Genomic DNA, 20,901 nt, shown 5'->3' with positions numbered 1-20,901 from the left:
CAGTTGCTGCGCAGGAAAAGGCAGATCCACCAAATCATGGCCCTTGCAGTCAGGATCTTCTGTACCCATAGTTACAGTTAGAATTTCACTAGCACTAGAGGTGGATCCTTAAAGTTTTTAAGAGAGATCATTTTAATTTTAAATTCCGTAAGGGCTACATATTTTTTTTAACTTTGGTCTTGGAAACTGTTGGTCTCTCTTTGCTAACTCTTTACCTCTAAAAATTTAGGCAAACACAAAATGTCCGAGAAATTTTAATCATTAGATGCAAAACCATTAGTTGCTAAAAGCACAATCTCACTGACGTGCTTTAAGCAAACTTCAGTAGTAAGGCAGTAAACAACTTAAAAATTCACTTATAGGTTCATGGAAACTTACCATTCACTGTATAATTTTGCATGTTACTGTAATTGTATTAGACTTTAATATTGCATCTTCATGCAATTATACTACAGATTCCAAGGAAGAGATACTACAGTTCAGATATATACACACACACACCTTTTTTACCTCCTATTTTAGTGATTAAATATTTTCTGCAGTCGTCAACATAAAAAGCTCAGTCAAGCACATAACAGTAGGGGAGGCAAAGTGCAAAGTTGTTTATTAGCAAGTAAGATAATTTTCATTAGAAATTAAATAACTGTAAATGAAAAACTTCACATTTTACATCTCCACCTGTTCCACAAAATCTACAACGCCTTAATTATTGCTTAAACATATATGTAGTTTTCCAAATTGTATTAAATTATATTCTTCAAGTTAATGAGGCACAAGGTATTAAAAATGAGCTACCCTCATCTTTCTGCCTCACACATTAAGAGCAGTTCAGCGCTATGAGACTATTATACTCACACTAAATGAATTAATTCAGAACAGGCATCAGGAAAGCCCAACAAAATATCTTGAGAAATAAAGTAACAATACATGCACACAAAACATTTTATACACTTTGTTTTCCATTATTTCCTTGGTGCTGATTGTTCTTTATGCCTAAGAGAACCAAGAGTATCACATATGCAGAGTTCTTAAATCATTAAAATCTCAACAAGCATTCAGATGTAACCACATCACTATATCACGTGATTATATCTATATATCTATTTTGTATACATTAAATCATATATACATTACAACTGTGAGCATGCTCAGATATTTTGGTACTATCTCCTGGACAAAAATTGAGCTGTGTATATATGTAAAAAAGTTAAAATACTACTGTTTTTACTTCTTTCCACCAGAGAAAAGGAAACCAAGAATTATGTTTAGAACCTATGCCTGCAGCTAAGAAGAACTTATTATCAGTAGATCAATCCCAGAATAAAGTAACAGAAATCATGAATTTATTGCTAAGAATGAACAGCACCCATTTTAATATCCTTACTCCAGTTCCTGCAAGAGATCAACTGAACAGTACAAACTTCACAGAAAACATTTGTACAGTGGAACTGGTGCCATCCAACAGAAAAACCAAAAAAGTCAGTTATGTCAACGCAGAAAGACCTATGCTCTGTGTAACGATACTTCTCTCAGTGTCTCCCTCACTGTTCTGCACGCCTAGGGAGAACCAACATGAAAATATGGCAAGCAGGATATAAAAAATAACAACAGCTCTTATACATTCCTTCATTTTTTGTAAAGAATCATTTGCCAGGATTTAACAGATTGCTGCTGATGGCTGCACACAAGCACGCCGCACTCAGCAAGTACATGTGCTCGATCCACCGCAACACGGAAACAGGACCACTGCTAAGCCATAACCAGGAAAAGGTCCTCAGCTCCCTGTCTGGCATTACACACCTCATGACTTGCAATGCCCAGAATTCTTCAAAAGGTTTCCATCCTTTTTAAATATATATTTAAAGTGATGAATAATGGCATTTTTCCAGAAGGAAGACAATATATTTATGTAAAATATCCACATAAAACCATATAACAAATTAGATGAAAGTATTTCTGCATCAGCTGAGAGCTTCCACTAAAAAAAGTTGTAATTACTGTGTAACACACCTAATGCTTAAACTATCAAGACAGCATAATTTACATCAAAACTTTGGGACAAAGACTGAGGTATTCAACAGGTAGATTCTGCAGGTTAAGAAATAAATATAAAGCACTACACAGCATGCTGAATTACACGGGCAGACAGCTTCAGCTGGGACAAAGAGTCTCTCTGAGCTCTCTAGGATTAAAGCTTATGCTGCTCTATCTGACAGCGCAGATGACAACATCAACAGAGAATTGCTGGGACATGCAGCTGAGTAGGATCTCTCATTTTTGTTATGTGTTTGTATGTAAATTGGCTTTTGAAGAGTTGCTTCTGTCAGCTTCTACACTCAGGAGACGTGGATGCTGCCACCTGACTCCAAGTAGGGACATGAGGGTTAATGAATTAAGCCTTTAATTAAGCTTTCTTACACATACCTCCCAGACTACACAATCCAATTTTCCTCTTTTCCCTCATCCAGAAAAACAGAACTAAAACCAGAAGGCAAATCAATTTGGTCCCATCATTAACTTTGTGGCAACAAGCCTTTGAAAAAGGTTATTTATTTTTACATCCTCTCCCGTGAGCTGCTTAATACCGCTGTAGCCATAGGATGTCAAGAAAAGGCACCAAGAAAGCTTCTTTCACACAGGGGTTAGTACCAGTGAAAGTGGTTAGAAAAAAAAAAGAAAAAGATATGAAAGTTGATTGCACTGTGAAGAAAGTGAAGACACAGAAGAGGCAGGAAACCTTACATTTATATCACATACTTCATAATTGCATTGAAGTTGGCATTCAGTTATGCTATTGACTTCTGCTTTTCCACTATTCTGCTGGGGGTGGGAGGGAGATGATGCAATTAATGCAGTAGTAGAAGTTTCCACAGTCGTGTTCTAAAGTTTTCAGATCCATGAAGGCAACTTGATCATGTTTGCCACCAAATGAAGTTTATAATCTTTACAGACTACCAAAATTGCTAATATTATTTATGTCTCCAAAGCATGAAAAGTTAGTTACCAATTTATCATCAGTCACATAACATTTAAAAAGGTGCTAACATTTTACGTTTGAAATTAAACAACTAATTATTTCACATATGTTAACTTCATTTTGTCTTCTCTCTGATTTTCCTGACTGAAGAATTGACTGTCCTATCTTGAGAGAATTAATCAATTCCCTCACTTCAGTTAAAAAGCAGATAAAAATTTATCATTTCTAAAGGTTTGCCTTATTTTTAATTTAAAAAAAATAGCAATTTTTTTTTCAGATTTCAACATCCATTCTATGCCTTAGCATTAACTTACATTATGAAACTCTATTTACTTCTGTTTGTCCAATAAGAGCTCCTGCTAGTGTAAGAAACTTTACCCTCTCCTACACATATGCCATTTCAATAAAGCCTATCCTTCCCTTCAACATTTGTCCATCTGCATCAGATTAAAGAAAAAATGATTGAAAGTAATTAGTTCTTAAAAGGTTTTAATAAAATAGTAAAGGAATCCATGTAAAGGAGTGTCAGCAGTAGCAGCGTGTGACAGCTGTAAGAGACAACATCATTTTTGCATAACAGAACTAATGTATCCCATCAACATTTAAAGCAAATAATACATTAGACCTGGTAGTTTCAAATATTATATTTGTATGATATTTAATGACTATTTATACTGGCAAGCAAGCTTCACTGCCTTTCTACATATTAGTAAGTATACTACCCATTTTCCTGAAGTATTAATGTATGGATAACTGATCTCTTATGCAAAGCTGAAATAGGATTTAATGAACCTCCATTACTCAAGCTGCACATTTTCCTAAAGATGAAAAATGCCACGTACAATGTGTTTTCCTGCATGTGAATAAGCCCATTAATATAGATTTCTGAACAGAGTGTTTCTACTCAGCAATTTTTGCCCTTTGGAAGGGGGAAGGAAAAAGAGAAGGGAGCAGACACTTCCCCTGACTCCCCCACATCATCTCCAGAAAGGAACTGGATCCGCTTTGTGAATACTTTGCTTTCAAAGCTCTAATACATAGGCACAATTGCCTTCTAACAAATGTTTATTAAAACTTAGCTGCAAGCAGTTAAATCTCTTTTACTATATTCTTCCCTCACTTTGACAGGAAAAGATAACAGAGAAAGCAATCAAAGCAGCACAAATTTGGAAATATCAGAACTGCGTTAGTTTGACATCTTGTTTGCCTCGTTGAACAATTCCCCTCCCTGAAGAAGCCCATGCTAGGAATTAAATCTGTACGTACTAACAAGGCACGCTAATCTCCAGTCAGATTCTTAAATGCAAATTCTTTTTATTCAGATGCACAAAAAGCTGATTTGCAGCCTCAATCAATATCTGAAACCCAGCTTTGTGTGCTATTGCAGTTTTAGGACAGTAAGTCCTCAAACTCTATTTTGTTTAGGAAAAAAGTATCAGAACAGTGTTTTGCTACATGTCTTGTTTGTAAAGGATGAAAAAGGAAGTTCACCTTTCATCGTGGTATATGTTTGCTATAAATAGATCATTACAGTAAGTTTTTATATGCGCCTCAGAGAAACAAGTTTTTTCTTTTCCAGCAGCAAACTAGGTTTGGAAACTTGGACACCAAAAACATTTTTTCAGTTTTCCTAGTATTATTTTACAAAAATTCTGAAACTACCATACTTTTCTCTACTTAAAAGTGTGTTAAGCAAGTCTACCTTTCCACTGTATTTCTTGGAATTTCCCATTAATTCTACCTTCTCCTACCCTTCCTTTGCAATTTCCACTTGTACTGCTGGACTGCCATTATTACTCTTCAAAAAGGGTCCACTGGGTTGCAGATTCTCTGTGGAAATTATCCTTGAGTTTTCTTCAAAACTTTGCTTTACTCAGAAGCTGCCAGAACTCTGTTGCTTTCCCTCTTACCACTCAGACAACTAATAGATATCAATGCCAGAATCAGGAACAATTGCAGGCATACTTCGTACCCGATTGCTCAATAATGAGGCTGTACAAAAACTATCATTTTCTCTGATAAACTCTCCTCCTCAGCTGTAGTCTTGAATCAGGTAATGCAAATTTTTTGAGAGCTTTGCTGTTGCACTGCACAAGCCCAATACCTTAAGAGGAGAAAAAAAACCACTCTAAAAATAAACCACCAACCTCCACTCCTTCCCCCCAAAACATCTCACACACTTTCTGTGGCTTTCCAAAAGCAGAGAGTACAACCATTCATTCCCAACAGCTCACTGGTTAAAAGACACACCTGAGCACCACTGAGATGAGGTTCAAGCCCTTGGTCTGAATATGGCTTTTGGCCTCCTGCTTTTGAAATAACCTCTCTAAACAACAGTGCTGCCTATTTCAGGAAGGCAGGTGGCATTGCTCTCTCCCAAGAATGGACCTGAATTTCCTGGGGAAAAGGACAACAAAAAATCCAAATGCTTTAGAATCAATAGCTCCCCACCTCCAAAAAAAAAAAAGATTTTGATAGAAGTGACATTTTCAAATGAAAAAACCTTGTGTTAGAAAGTAGCAATAGGTTTTTAAGTGGGACTATTTGGTACCTCTGAGGCAACACGCTGTGGCCACAGCTTCTCATTTTACAGCAACAACCCTATTCATTAACACTGAAATACAGAGACAAGGCTATGTATTTTATAGAATAACGATCACTCAAAGAACGTTGCGAAAAGCCAGTTCTGCTCACTGGAAATGTAACTAGTAACCAGTTAGCTTGCTCTGCAGAACAGGTCTGCGTTTCACAGTACAGACTGACAGCTTCTCTTGACAACTTTATCATTATTTGACTACCCAGTCAATCACACTCTTGTCCAACAGTGCAAAGCTCTGGTAACTTGGCTGATCAGGGCAGGGGAATATGCAAGATATCGAAATGGGGTTTCTCTGTTCCTAAGACACAGCAGCAAGAGTTGATGCCCTACAGCACACTGCATACAGCAACAGGAAGATCAGAGCCTCCAAGACAGGATTGTAGCCAACCCACAAGCCTGTGCTTCCTCCCACCGTGTCACCAAACCTTCCCTCTTCATCCAACATTGAAACACTCTTTCAAAACACAACTCAAGGGACTGCAGATTCACATATTTTTCAAATATTTATAGGCTGTACGCAGCAGACAACCAGCAGGGCCCCCACCTTTCAGAGCTCCACACACCAACTGTCAGGAACACAGGAGGACATCTCAGGTACCCAAACTACTTCAGCTGACTTGAACTCCATCCTCCCTCCCCAAGTTGTTTAACTGGTACAGAAGCTATGCGTGACCCTCAGAACAAGGGTTAAGATCACATAATAGAAACAACAGTTACCACATTTGCTTTCCTTTTTATAAAATTGTGTGCTACATGAAACTCTGTCATCATTGCTTTACACATTTCAGAATTCTACAAAAAAGGTATTTTTCTTGGAAACTAAAAAAACCCCAAGCTGTAATTAGACAGTCAGGAGAAAAGCATAAAGATTCCAGTACGCCACCACAATTTTCTCAAGAAGACACCAACAGCTAACTGAGGTTCTGCACTTTAAAAATCATCCTTTCTACCAGAAGTTGGCTGTATGTCCAATCTATACCCATGTGGGAGAAGAACCTGCTTAAAAATCATGAATACTCAGCAGAAACTGCAAATAAATAATCTCATCTCTAAATTCCTCATTTCTAACAGCCTCATCTCTATTTAGGATCTAAAGATATGTTCAGAACAACAAATCACAGAATTTTATTTTGGTTTTCTTGTCAACAAGTATGATTCTGTGAACAGATATAGAAGGCCTGATCTTGTGAAGTATCCAACAACTTAAGTGGTTCTTGACTGTAGAAGCAGCTGGAACATACTGCTTCGGTGAAATGCTGATCTCTTTCACCACTTATGAAAACAAAATAGTGATACTCATTCATTACTCACTATTTATGTAGACCCATCCCATATGAAAAAAAGTAAGCTGTGATAAAAACCGGTTTAGATGTAGAATGGTATCTAGAGAAGCTCTGTTGAGTAATCTGCTTCCCTCTTCCCCTCAAAAGTCTAAGCCAGGAGTAACGATTAAATAAAAGCCAGAAAGATTTTGTAAACAGATTGCAACCAAAAAGAAAAAATCTTACCTTGAAGCATCAAAGCTGTCATAGGATCCGACTGTGTAGTGTCTAAACAGTTTCTTTGTTCTATCTGTTCGTGTTTCTGCACAAAGAAAAGAGAACTTTTAATAATACTCCTGTATTTCTTGATTAAATGCTGTTGTAATTTGCAATTTCAAAGCAGATTTTCTGCTATACATCAATAGAAGAAAACTTAAAGTACTTCATAGAATCAAAATGGTTGAGGTCAGAAGGGATCTCTGGAGGTCATCATGTCGAACCCCCCTATTCAAGCAGGGCCACCTACAGCCAGTTGCCCAGGACCACGTCCAGATGGCTTTTGAACATCCCTAAGGAGGGAGACTCCAGAATCTCCCTGGGCGACCTATTTCAGTGCTCAGTCACCCTCACAATAAAAAAAGTGTTTCCTTATGTTCTCTTACAGTGAATTAACATGGTTTCAAGGCATTTTGAAAAAAATTTGACTTTGCAGTTGAGACTTTTTTTTATCGTACCATACAAAACAAGTGAATATGGAGAACTCCTCCTACATCATGCATCATATCATTAACAAGTTTTAAAGTTCCACCCGCATTCTCAGGGGCAAAACCTTTCAAGTCCAATCTTTGGTTCTTTTATAGCTTGGACTAAGAGGCAAAATACAAGAAAGAAAGGACAAAACAATTGCAAAGAAGGTAGGTAATTCATTGTCACATTCTTCAGAATGACAGGAAACACACACAAGCTTACTTCCAAAGAGGCCTTCAAATAAAGTAAAACTTTAACAAAAAAAGAGAGTAAGGAACCTTCTTTGGTAGCTTTATGTATTATAATAATTGTTGTTTAAATGCATCAATTTTCTGAGTCTTACTCAGCCTTTACCACAATAATATTTTAGTTTATTCATTTTTCCTCAGATTAGCACCTTTAGTGCAGCCCCTTTTTCTATGGCTTCTTCTTTCAAGGGAAGATACTTATGCAGAAACTGTAGTTTTTGAGACAGGAAAAGGTCTTGCCTAGATACAGCTTTGTCCTCAAATGCAATCACTTTAAGTTAGGCTAACAGACATCAAAACTCAAATTGAAAAGTTTCTGGTTTAGCTTGTGACCATGAAATTCTCATCTGCATGGCTGAGGAATTTTTCATTTAAGGACAGCCTGACTCCATCCAGATTTTATTAGTTCTCCAAGCCAGACAGAGCCCTCAAGGTACACCATCTCCATATCACAGCTTTCAAGGATGTTAAAAATTACTGTGAGAGGTAGTGCTGTCAGATGACCAAGTGCTAGTCTGCAGAGAGAAAAAATACATCAGTGCAGGATGACAGGCTTTAAACATGGCCAAGGAGCACACTGCAGGAGCAAGTACTGGGAGGCAGACTTTGGGGAGGAAGGGTTGACAAAATGCATCTTTCCTTGCTTTAACTGGTACAGCTGACACGTAACTGGATCGTGCCCCCAGCTGGACACATAAATACAAATACATACGTAATACAGAGGAATTATGGCTGCAAATATATGTGCAGGTTGCAGCTGGCTAAAAGAGTAAGCAAGTTATTTCTTCATAGTGGTGCACCAATTTGCAAGATACAAGAAAAGCAGTACTAAGGAAAAATCAGAAATATATAAAATTATATAAACTTTTGTGGAGACCAGCCAGCCTCCTTCCTACAGGATGGCCAAAGAGGGAGAAAATCTCTATTATAAAGCGAATCCTACTGGGTGGTTTTGTATAGGCTTATTTTGTCCCTTTGTTGTTCACCTACAACGTATATTTTCTGCCAAAGAGGCTTTACCTTTACCCCAGGCTCTAGCTCCTACTGCCCTTACCCCCCTGCCTTTCTGGAACACCCAAAAAGGACATAGCTTGTTCCAGGACTCACCTAGCACCTACCTAGACACAACCAAAGCTCAGCCAGCCAGCACATTAGCTGTAGGGCTGGAGGACAACACGTTGCCTTTCACAGAATAAGAGCTGTAAGTGTATCGAGCAGCAATGGTACCCAAGGCTACATGACAGCTGCTCAAAGAGATTTGGCTCTGAAGCAGCTCACTGTATGACTGTACCTCTTAATGTGCTGTAAGGGGTACAGTGAATTTCATGGGTCATGCCTTTGTTGCTAAGTTTACAAGTTTAGCTTCAAAATCCAATACCCTGCTGTGATGTGGCATAAAGTGACCTGCATGAATTGCAGCCTATTCCCCATCAAGCAGCATTCTTTTTCACACCATCCTAAAAATCAGATTAATATCAAGATACATAATCAGAAGAAACACAGAAAAACATAAACCTGGATTCCACTTACAGTTTACCACTGGCTTGTTTTCAGAAGTCAGTTATAAATAATTAAAAGGACAAAGAATGATGAAGAATATTTTGGAAATCTTAAAGCCACTGCTTGAGCCTTAAGGAGCCAGATGTTCCTTCTGCAGAAACTGTTTTCTATAGCATGATAGTTCAGTGCTATTAACGAATACAGAGTGGGCGGGAGGAACGGAAAGGCACAGTAAGACAGATAGCTTTGTTCAGCTCCTCAGTATTGCAAAGCCAGCATTCTTCAGCTGCAGCTTCTATCTGCTCCCTGTCTCTCCCACCCCTCTACTTTCCCCCACTTCTTTGTGTGCAATTGTATTCACAGGGATTATTTGGGAAACTATTAGCCTTACAAATCCCTAAACTCAAGGCTAAGTGGTACGTTTCCCAGGTTGCTGTATAAATTCTTTAATTACCCTCTTCCCCTAACCTCTCAGATTCCAGTCTGTCCTATTACACAGCATAAGTACAAACATCCAAAAGTGGGGGGAAGGATGGGGAATCTGCCATCGGATTGACTGGATACTGAAAAAAAAAAAAAGAAAAAAGCCCCACTTAAAGGTTCTGTTCTCCAATTTGACTAAAGTATACAAAGAACCTACAGGCAATTGTTTTAACAAATGCTTTTCTGAATTCAAGCCATATATAGCATAATAGCACTGTTATAGGTACAATAGCACCAAGGGGTTAGTTCCAGGTTTCAGTGGATTTTTACTCATTTTTATGTCCCCAGGTTTTCTGAAGACCAGCACTTCTAATCAGAGTGCTTTGAAGCAAGTTAGGACCACCTAAGACTAATCATTCATGGAGTCTTTACTTGTGGAATCCTTTGAGGATTTCTTTTTAAACTTGGTTGCAGACAGATTAGAAAGACTACCAAGACGATACGGATGAGAATGTCTAGAAAAACACTATTTAGCAGTATATATATTACTGCATTATTACTGAGAACATCTGTCACTGCAGATGAAAAGTCATTGCATCAAATTGGATCAGTTCAAAGGCTACTCCAGGGGGCAGAACAAAACACCAGTGTTTGCAAAAATGGTATAGTTTCCTCTACATTGACAGAAAAAAGGACCATTGGTATACATTTGAGATTTCTAGATTTCTTGAGAAGCCCATATTTTACTAGAGTTACTCCATTGTAATTTTTCCTAATATCTATACTTGGTTAGAAGACTTTCTCTCTACAACATCACCATAAAGCTCCCCACTTTCTCCTAAAAAAAGAAAACATAAAAAAAAAACAACCCAAAACCACCTAAGAGGTTTTATTCACATCAATTAATATGCCATCTAGGAGCAACGTGAGTCCTAGTATGATGAGAGCCATAGAAGAGTCTGCAAGGAACAAAATTTAGGTTAGATATTAGGAAGAAATTCTTTACTGTGAGGGTAGTGAGGCACTGGAACAGGTTGTCCAGAGAAGTTGTGGCTGCCCCCTCCCTGGCAGTGTTTAAGGCCAGACTGGATGAAGCTTTGAGCAACCTGGTCTAGAGGAAAGGTGTCCCTGCCTGTGGCAGGGGGGCTGGAACTAAATGATCTTTACGGTCCCTTCCAACCCAAACCATTCTGTGATTCTATAAATAATTTGGCAAGTTTTTTCCTGGTCCGTTCTCCACTGAAGCCAATGGAGTTGCAGTAGAAATAAGCTATTTGCACTGTGCAATAGTGGTAATATAAATAACAAAGCCCTAGCTTTTTCTTTATTAGAATCACTTATTCTTTCAGACATTTCAGGAAGCAACAGACTCAAACCCTGCCATTCCTGAATGTAATTTATAGGGTTTGAAGAACCCTACAAGAAAGATGAACACCGAGAAGATGCAGGGGAAAAACATTTTCTCCTTTTCTTCTTCCACCTTAGGAGGAGTGATGGCTCATATGTATATGAACTTCCCTGTAGCTGCGTTGTGTTAGCCTCATAACTGACCACAGGACTCCAACAGCGCCTGCAGACAGTATCAAAAGCTGGAAAATCACTGACATGAAAAGCAAGAAATAAAATTTGGACTCTAATCCACAGACAGATAACTCCATTCTTGCTCTGTTTCTTCAGTGATTAGCACGTAACTATTGTAGGCATGTTACAACAGACAACCCGATTACCACACTGACACTATTATTTGTAGTAGATTGCTTACACATTTGATATTGTTTGGAAGAGTAAAGAACTAGGGGGGAAAAATCCCAAAGCAACTGTCTTCATTCCTTTTATTCTTCCTGCTGCTCTTCGCAGGGCATTTCGGGGGCCGTGTTTCCTAGGAAACTGCGAGGGTTTGCTCTGCCAGCGGGTATGTTGTCAGACTGCTTGCCAGCACTCTGGGAAGGGTTTGGAGTGATCGACACATCCATAGGATGAACAAAGGAAATAAAAGTGTTACAGTCTAATTTATGTGTGATATTGGAGAGACAACACAGAGCAGCAGATACTCTCCAAATATCACTGATCGTTAAAGGTAAAGGCAGGTTATACTGCTGCTCCAACCTAGTCATCGCACTCACTATGCTAGCAGAATTTAAGGAATGGTTTCATTCTGTTCTAAGCCAATTTCCAGCACGAAGAAGTAACTCTGCACACTAGGAAATGTTTTTTCAACCCAAACATTAAAAAAAAAATAAAAGAAATATCAAAAAGTCAGAAGCAGAGTCCTTCCCTTTGCTCTTCAGCTGGTCACAGCAAATTCAACAAATTAGCACCATCCCAAAACATGAAGCTTTTCTTTCTTCCCTGTTCCCCACTGACATCTCTGAGAGATGTTTCACTAATGCAATAGATATTTACAGATGTCCACTGCTAAAAGAGGCTCAGGTACAGCACTCTGCATGTGTCTGATGGAAAGCGACACCCAACAGTGTCGGAGGCTAAGGCTTTCACTGTGCACCTTCTTCCTGTGGAAAACATGATTTTCCAACTATTCATGTTGAGGGTTAGATCAGAAGTTATTCAAAGCTGAGGAAAGCAGTCTAAAATTCTTTGTTACTACCAGGTACACAGATAATACATAAAAAGTTAATACAAGTTCACAATTCAAGTGCACTTGTGCTAGCCATTATCTAATACTTATTTTGCAACAAGACAGTGCACCTATCTTATGAGCCTTTCCTAAAATTGATCCAATAGTATCAGAAAAAAATTCGACCCTACAAAAAAAAAAACAACAACAAAAAAAAACCCCAAAAAGTGGAGAAAAAGTATATGGGATTGAAAACATCACTAAGAACAGCATTTATTTTTCTGTCCCAAGTGCGTGCACATTCAAAATATTTGCCATACTAAATGATGCCAAAATCACAGAATCACAGAATGTTAGGGATTGGAAGGGACCTCGAAAGATCATCTAGTCCAATCCCCCTGCTGGAGCAGGATTGCCTAGACCATATCACACAGGAACGCGTCCAGGAGGGTTTTGAATGTCTCCAGAGAAGGAGACTCCACAACCTCTCTGGGCAGCCTGTGCCAGTGTTCGGTCACCCTCACTGTAAAGAAGTTTTTTCCTCATATATATGTGGAACCTCCTGTGTTCCAGCTTGCACCCATTGCCCCTTGTCCTGTCAACGGATGTCACTGAGAAGAGCCTGGCTCCATCCTCATGACACTTGCCCTTTACATATTTATAAACATTAATGAGGTCACCCCTCAGTCTCCTCTTTTTCAAGCTAAAGAGACCCAGCTCCCTCAGCCTCTCCTCATAAGGGAGATGTTCCACTCCCTTAATCATCTTCGTGGCTCTGCGCTGGACTCTCTCTAGCAGTTCCCTGTCCTTCTTGAACTGAGGGGCCCAGAACTGGACACAATATTCCAGATGCGGCCTCACCAGGGCAGAGTAGAGGGGGAGGAGAACCTCTCTTGACCTGCTGACCACACCCCTTCTAATACACCCCAGGATGCCATTGGCCTTCTTGGTCACAAGGGCACACTGCTGGCTCATGGTCATCCTGTTGTCCATTAGGACCCCCAGGTCCCTTTCCCCTACGCTGCTCTCCAACAGGTCTGTCCCCAACTTGTACTGGTACATGGGGTTGTTCTTGCCCAGATGCAGGACTCTACACTTGCCCTTGTTATAAAATATCTCTATTATAGAGGAAGCAACAAGCAAAACGACGTAGCAGGTTTGTTAGCAAAACCATGTCTCCGAAAAAACTAACTTAAAGTGGCTGTTCTTAACCTAAAACTTGTTTGGCACCTGTTTTTCCTATCTATTAAATAAACTAAGCACATCATTGCATCACAGGTCCATGCTGCTGTGGGGTAACCAAAACTACATTATGTACATGTCAAAAAAAGTGCCATTTTATGTGACCAGGTTAATGAAAGACAGACGTAACTGAAGGACCCGCTTGCTTCACACAAAAGCCATAGACTACAATTGACCCCACAGTGTTACTATCAAACCACAGCATAACTAAAGCTTTGTAAAGCTTTGATTTAGATGATAATGTAATATACAGTATGTGTGAAACAATGTAGTAAGGAAATAAACGTCACATTTAGCAAGCCAGAAGCATTTTGTCACTGAAGAATCAACCTATCCCTTCCTTTCTATGTGCTCTAAGCAAAACTTTCATGTTGTTAGTGATTTAACCCATTACCAGTTCAGTATGCATTTTGCTTTCAAGTAACAAGTGATTTTCTTGATAACAGACACACTATGAACTTTGCTCCAGAAAACAAACAAGTTAAAAGGAAAAAGGATCTTCTTCATAGTACGTACTGTGAAGTCTCAATAAGCTTTTCAGTAAAACCTCTCTTTTCCTTATTGCCTTTCCTCCTTAGAAAATGGAGATTCATCAAAACTGGCATTTTCCATGAAATACGGTACACTAAAATTTTGATAAGTGAGAAGGTTTTTCAGGCCTATGATACAATTGTTTAACATAATATTTCATATTTCTTTCTTTGAGCAGTCTTTCGAGCCATAGAAAAGATTAAGTTCAGGGATTCTCCTCCAAATCAAGCAGAGTAGGATCTTGTATTACAAACATCTGTCCAAAAAATGTTAAAATGTGATCAAGAAATATAAATGGAATTTGTCTCTAACTATTTGATCATAGGATCCTTGTTTCTTAAGAACAGAAGTTGTTGCATTGAAGGGATCAGAGCATTAGTTCCTCATATGTGCTGTCTTGAAAATCTGGACCAGGATTTCCCTCCCTCCTGAACATTAGTATGTATAATTTTGAAGCTGGAATGAATAAGGAATTCGTATGATTTATAGGCAATACATGCAAGTACAGCCTGCTTCTGTTAAAGGGGTATTAAAACTGATAAAACTGAAATCTGCAGGTATGTACCACCCAAGAATTCGGAAGAAACGACAATTATCTTTTTCATATCTCTGTGAATCTGAAGTAATAACATTATCACTTCATTAGAAGGGATAAACTATGAGGATCAAGAAAAAAGAAATATACGATGAAAGCATTATAAATTGTAAACTAATGAAAACCTTTAATTCATAATTCACTTTTCTTCTTTTTAAGCCTGTAGATGATTTTTTAAAATCCCAGTGTTCGGTTGATGTGGTGCTCTCAGCCAATTTTTCTTTCAGTTGAAGCTGAGAAATAGCAAACCGTATGTGGTTTTTGAAGTTTTTCAGATTTGAGAATAGGCATAAAAATGTCTCAAGGACAACTCCTTGACTAGAATAGCAAACCCTTGGATGTTATCCTGCCTTTCCTTTTTTTTCCCCTACTAACTCCCATTTTTAAAAAAGAAAGCAAGACTGATGCTGATTCCCTCCTGCATCCTTAGAGAAAGATTAGCTGGAATACAGTGAATTAGCTTACTCACAAAGGATACTGAAATGGCTGATCAATGCAGCGAATCAGCAAGTTTGTTTGCAAGAGAAACCTTAATAACCAAAAAACACAAGTTAGAGCTACTGGAGAAGCAGTTATAGAAGAACAGTGGTTTCCCATGTCATTAGTTTTCCCTTTAGTTTATCAAAAAGCTCACTTGTACCTGAAAAAAAAGAGCAAGCAGTTGTTGAAACATTTGCTTCTTACTGTCTAACACTAAAAAAGGCTTACAGAGCTGAATAGGAGATCAGTATTCTTTTAACAAGTTCACCAGTTATGTACACAATTCTGTTGCTAAAGTTCAAATCTGACTGGAAACAACTTCACCTGCTTGTATTTGTGTCTTATGAAGAAGCAAAGTTATATGGGCATTAAAACTGACATGACAACATGCTTACAGGTGGGAGCATAGTTGAGACTTCACAGGATTTGTTATTGGTATGCTAACACAATGGTCAGTTTATCTGTATTTCTACTTATGGCCCTAAAAAAAAAAAAAAGGCAAACAAAAATCAACCACCCACAGGGAAGAAGCCTACTTTCACTCCACACCCAACCTAAAAACCCAAGGAAAAAATACTTAAAAAGAAAAAAAAAACAAAGAAAATCCAAGTAATATTTATAACTTGACAACTGTCTCATTCATTAATTAAATACTATTTTTCTTAGAGTCACCACTACTCTCTAAACTGCTAGCAGAATTTGTTTACTCCTGCTAAAGAGATGAAGTTCTGCAGCTGTAAACTGACACAAAGACACGTGAAACTGGATCAGTACAGACAACCATCACGAAGGTGCCAGATGCATCTCCATGGAAAGCCTCCTGCAAGCATTCAAGAAGTGACAATAGGTGCCACTTTCCCTATTGCAGGTATCCTCAGATGTCACAGAACCAAACCAAAACATTAGAACAGCCTTCTAACTTCAGTCAGTTCTAGTTATTAGAGTGCCAGCTTTGGTATTTATTTTCTGATGAGAAATGGCACAACAGAAACCATTTTAATCAATCATTTTCACGTGGTGTCCTGGTTTGGCCTAAACCAGGCCGATTTTCCTTTCAGTGATTTTTACTTTCAGCTAAGTCTCCTCTAACTAACTGCATGTTTTTGCAGACAGTGTCTGCTTCCAGGACTGATAACGCTCGAAGTTTGTAGTTATCACTGAGGCACCGGTAGGGATGTTGTGCAGAAAGGCTCTTGCTGTACTTATTCTTGAGAGAAACCAAGGTCACTGATGAATTCCTCACTGCTTACGAGTGAAGAGCCGAAGGGGGGTCGCAGCTGCAGTGGGAAGCAGACAGGGCAGGTGACCCAAAATTGACCAACGAGGGTATTCCATCCCATACACGTCATTCTCGGTATAAAGTGGGGGGATCACGAGGGTCTCGCTCTCTTTCTGCTATGGCCGGTGTCCAAGGAGGACTCTGTCTGTTTTCCTGCTGCCCCCGATCCCGATCCGTGCGTTCCTGAATCCAGCTCTCGACCATCGCTAGGCCCAGGCTGGGCCTTCCCGGAGCCTGCCCTGCAGTGCCAGTGGTGACGTGGCTGACTTCAGGGGAGCTCAATCTTGGTTTTGTATATATATTTGTATATATTTGATTATTTCTATTATTATTATTATACTTTTTTTTCATTATTATAGTTTATTAAAACTGTTTTAATTTTCCAACCCAGAAGTCTCTCTCCCTTTTCCCTTTCCCTTTCCCTCTGGGGAGGGGGGGGGGGGATAACAGAGGGCATCTGCCGCAGGTTTAATCGCCAGCCCAGCTTTAAACCGTGACACGTGGTTATAAATCTGCCACAAGAACCTGACTTGCAATTTAATAGAAATATTCATTTCAATATTATCACAGAGTAACAGGTAACAATTTTCACTGACTTTGCCTTAAATTTAGGGAAATTCCATTAGAAGTTTGTGAAAGAACTCCACATTTGCTTGTGTGGCAGGAGCTGTGGTCTAGTCTGCATAACACAGATTATTCCTACCTGAGACATATTTACAATCACACAAAGACAACCAACTGCTTTGAAGAAGGTCATTCTGTACCCTAAGGTGGAAAGAACGGATGGAGAACTATTTTGGGCTGGGTTAGGAGAAACAGGCCCTGAGAAGCCATTCTTCTATTCAATTTCAAAAATCATTCATTTTCATGTACAGCAAGTTTCAACAAGAGTTATTAAGGGCTTTTATCATCGATGGTGATACAAATGTTTCCCCTCAATTTCCTCCCTTACGGAAGCCTCATTCAAGTCTAAGTCTTTGCCAGCTATATTCAGGATCAATGATCTGTCAAATTCTCTCACTTCAATAATAGATTAAATTTTGAATACATAAGAAGCCGACATCTGCGGTGCACAGGAGATACGTGAGAAGTTCAAGGAACCTCCCCATCTTTTTCACCATAACACTCCCTCCTGACATGCACAGTGGTTTCAAACATCTTTTTGCCAGGTTTGCAGTTAGCTGTCAAGTCAAACTACATGTAGTTCTCCTCCTTCTGCCGTCGAACAGGCCTCCAACTGCCCTGGGAGGTCAACGGGGATGCCGGGAGAGCATTTTTAATACTTTCTGCTGGATCAGCCACAGGGAGAAGTCATTTACCCTGTGCAGGACATACTGATTCCCCTTTCCTTTACCAAGGGCCACTGAAATCAGTGAGCTGGAGTGCTCAGTTCTCTTGGAATATTTCAGACATTAGTAAAAATGTCTCAAAAAACAACTGTCTCGCTCTGTCCTGCATACATAGATAGCAGTTTTTCTTAACGCTCTTCCCAAATCTTGCCAACGTTAGCCATCCTAACATCATGTAAGTATAGTGTGACATCTATTTAAAAGATAATAAAATGAAGATTTCTAACAACAAGATAGCACGAAATACCAACAAGATAACACTAAATACAAATCAAGCAAAAGGCAGAAGTTTAAGTCTTCACTCAATATCTTTTTCTTCCTCTGCTTTGATTGTGCACATGGGCTTTACAGTCTGAATTTCACTGTGAATAAAATAATACCGTTACCAAAACTCAACAGACATACAGAGGAATACTCTGCAACTTCTACTATAAGGGCCTCCGAATCACTTATAATTTAATATTATTATTTCAGTCAGAGCGAACAAATAGCTCAGATTAGCAGAGCAGAATGTTGCTAAGCAATGTTGTACTGGAGTTTACACAGGACCAGGGAGGGGAAGATATGGGTGGAGCAAGGAGATGCAGCTGATTACGGTTCCCAACTCAACCAGAACTCCCTCCCTGCCACACTACTGAGCGTGTCTGCAACACAAAGCGATCGCAACAGCAAAATGACTTAGGAACACCACATCACTTTGAAAAAAACTGCCATACAAAACTTTATCTACTGAACTTGTGATGCTTTACCAGAATACATAGATACAGCTATATGTAGATATTTTAATAATACAAATAATATAGTATACCTTATATAATATATAAAATATAAAAAATAATATATAGATATGGTTAGAGACACTTCATATTGATGGCTGTTAAGGAACAGAAATTTCAGAGTCAGGCCACAGGCTAATTAACTTTCAAACAGCAAACAACTACCACATCTGAAATTGTAATTTGACCATTGGTTTGAAAGCCTATGGCTAGAAAACCTACGCTGGTATTCAAAATAGTTAGGATGACTGCAGTTTGAAAGCAGCAAAATTTGAAAATAGTTCTACTTTTTTAAAAAGTATAAAATGTGCTTGTCCTTTCAGCATCACAAAGACAGATAAGAGCAATTACTTTAAAAGAACATGTTTGAAAATCTATGATCTGTTGCAACCTTAAACACTCCTGGAAATTAGAATAAAATTGCTGGGAATGCCAAGAATAAAGTTTTCCTAAGAAAGCATTAAAAATAAGATCATTAAAGAGATATTATACGTTAGGCAGTGTATAGTAAGAATGTACCAGATATTGAGAAAAGCAATATAATAATGTAAAAAGTTTTTAGAAGTACCCATATTTTCCAAGCATTTTACTGACTGAGGTCACACTCTCTTTCCATAAAACCTTTTCATTCCCCCATCACCACTTCAAAAAAGTCATTCTTCATTAAAGCTATACAAAATATCTCCAAAATGAACTGTTTTCTTGGATCTTAACTTTTCAGCTGTAGTTTCTAATCAGCTTATTTGAGTTTTGTGTGCTTCTGCATGCTCATGAAAAAAAACACCCCAGACATTTAATTTCAAAATGTACTATTTTAACTACATAAAAAAAACTTGAAGCTTCTCAAGAAATGTAGGATACGACAAGTGTTCTAAATTTTTATACAAAACGCTGCTGAAAACAATTCTTACTTTTTAGAGAACCAGCAACAACCAAAATCCCAACTCAGGAGGACCACAAACAAGAAGTCTTATTTTACACACGTTATAGGCTGAGACTCAAAGCCCACATCGTTTCAGTTCCACACTGTACCGAGAGATTTTTTTTTCCCTGCTGCAGGTTTCCATGGAAATGCATCAGTCACTAATCTAAATAAGTGCGGGTGAAGGATGCCTGAAAACCTAGAGCAATTACGCATGCCATTAGAGGAAAGGAATATGATTCAACTCAGCTATTAGAAATGTGGCACGGCTATCACTTCTATATATTATTGTAGCATTCTAAACCCAAAACTGCTTCTCTATTCTTTTAAAACCCATTCTTTTACTGCCGATAAGAGGGGGGGGAAAAAAAGAAAAAGCATTAAAAATACCTCTCACGTAACAAGCACACAATGAAGTCATATCAGTTGCAAAACACAAATTTAGTTACTAACACTCATTTGCTTTGCCATGAAAATCCTTTGTATATAAAAACTTGTCTTTCCATTACTGGTCAAAGATACTTCACTTTAGTCATTTTGATGAGCAATAGAAAAAAAATGAATACTTTGATCTGCATTAAAGGGCCTTAAAAAAATTGAGGTAAATATAATATCTGACTATTGTGTTACTAAACGTGTATTTGTAACCACAGCGTACCTGTCAGGCATAGGTGGGTCTCTACTCACAAAGATAATTGCAGTTCAGCACCCATACTAGCTTTGTGTATGTAGCATGTATATATAGGATAGAGCAGTAGGGGCACCCATTCTTCTCTATTTGTGCACAAGTGCTTACAGCTCTACTACGTGGCACATACTGATCTCCAGAGACCCCCTGCTGAAGTTTCACCTCTCTCATATACTGTACACTTCTCATCTGGTTCACTTAGCAGGCACACGAGCAGTTTGGGATATATGTCACCTAGCTTTCTCGTCCTCCTCTTGGTTTGCACTTAACCTGTTCCTACCTCTTGTCATACAGGAAAATATTGAATGATCTGGAGCAGGGACTGAGCTGTTGCACTTGAACAAATGTTTTGCCATAAAGCGAGTTATTTTTCCCCCTCTCTCACTTTTGAAGAATGAACTATTGTAGTACAACTGATAAGAGGAAACACTGGGCAGCCTTGAAAAGATCCAGTTTTAGGATTCTAACGACAATTTTGTCAAGTTCTGATTGTCTATATCAGGTTTTACAGAAAACATCTCCCAAATGATTGTAATTCTATAAAAGAGTGAGGTTACTGAATAGAAAGTGCTGTTCCAAAGTCTGGAGCACAGATTTGAGATCTAGCATCTATGTATGTGACACGTATGTATGCCAGGAACATGCTAGCCGTAGCCCCCTTGACAAGTCTACTTGAAGTTACTCTGATTTCAGCGAATAAACATTGCA

At 38.6% G+C, this 20,901-nt stretch overlaps 1 protein-coding gene across 2 annotated transcripts in view; it reads right to left on the bottom strand.

Moving 5' to 3' along the window:
• Nucleotides 1–20,901, bottom strand: part of SHANK2 (SH3 and multiple ankyrin repeat domains 2) — a 309,027-nt gene that overhangs the window by 151,149 nt on the left and 136,977 nt on the right. For both annotated transcript variants that reach the window (XM_068399004.1, XM_068399005.1), the window contains one exon: nt 7,085–7,160. In XM_068399004.1, coding sequence (XP_068255105.1) covers nt 7,085–7,160 — 76 coding nt within the window. The remainder of the gene's footprint in view (nt 1–7,084; nt 7,161–20,901) is intronic.

Source organism: Nyctibius grandis, chromosome 4, assembly GCF_013368605.1.
Source record: "Nyctibius grandis isolate bNycGra1 chromosome 4, bNycGra1.pri, whole genome shotgun sequence".
Classification (NCBI taxonomy): domain Eukaryota; kingdom Metazoa; phylum Chordata; class Aves; order Nyctibiiformes; family Nyctibiidae; genus Nyctibius; species Nyctibius grandis.
The sequence above is the reverse complement of the archived record's forward strand: the minus strand, read 5'-3'. Positions and strand labels throughout refer to the sequence as shown.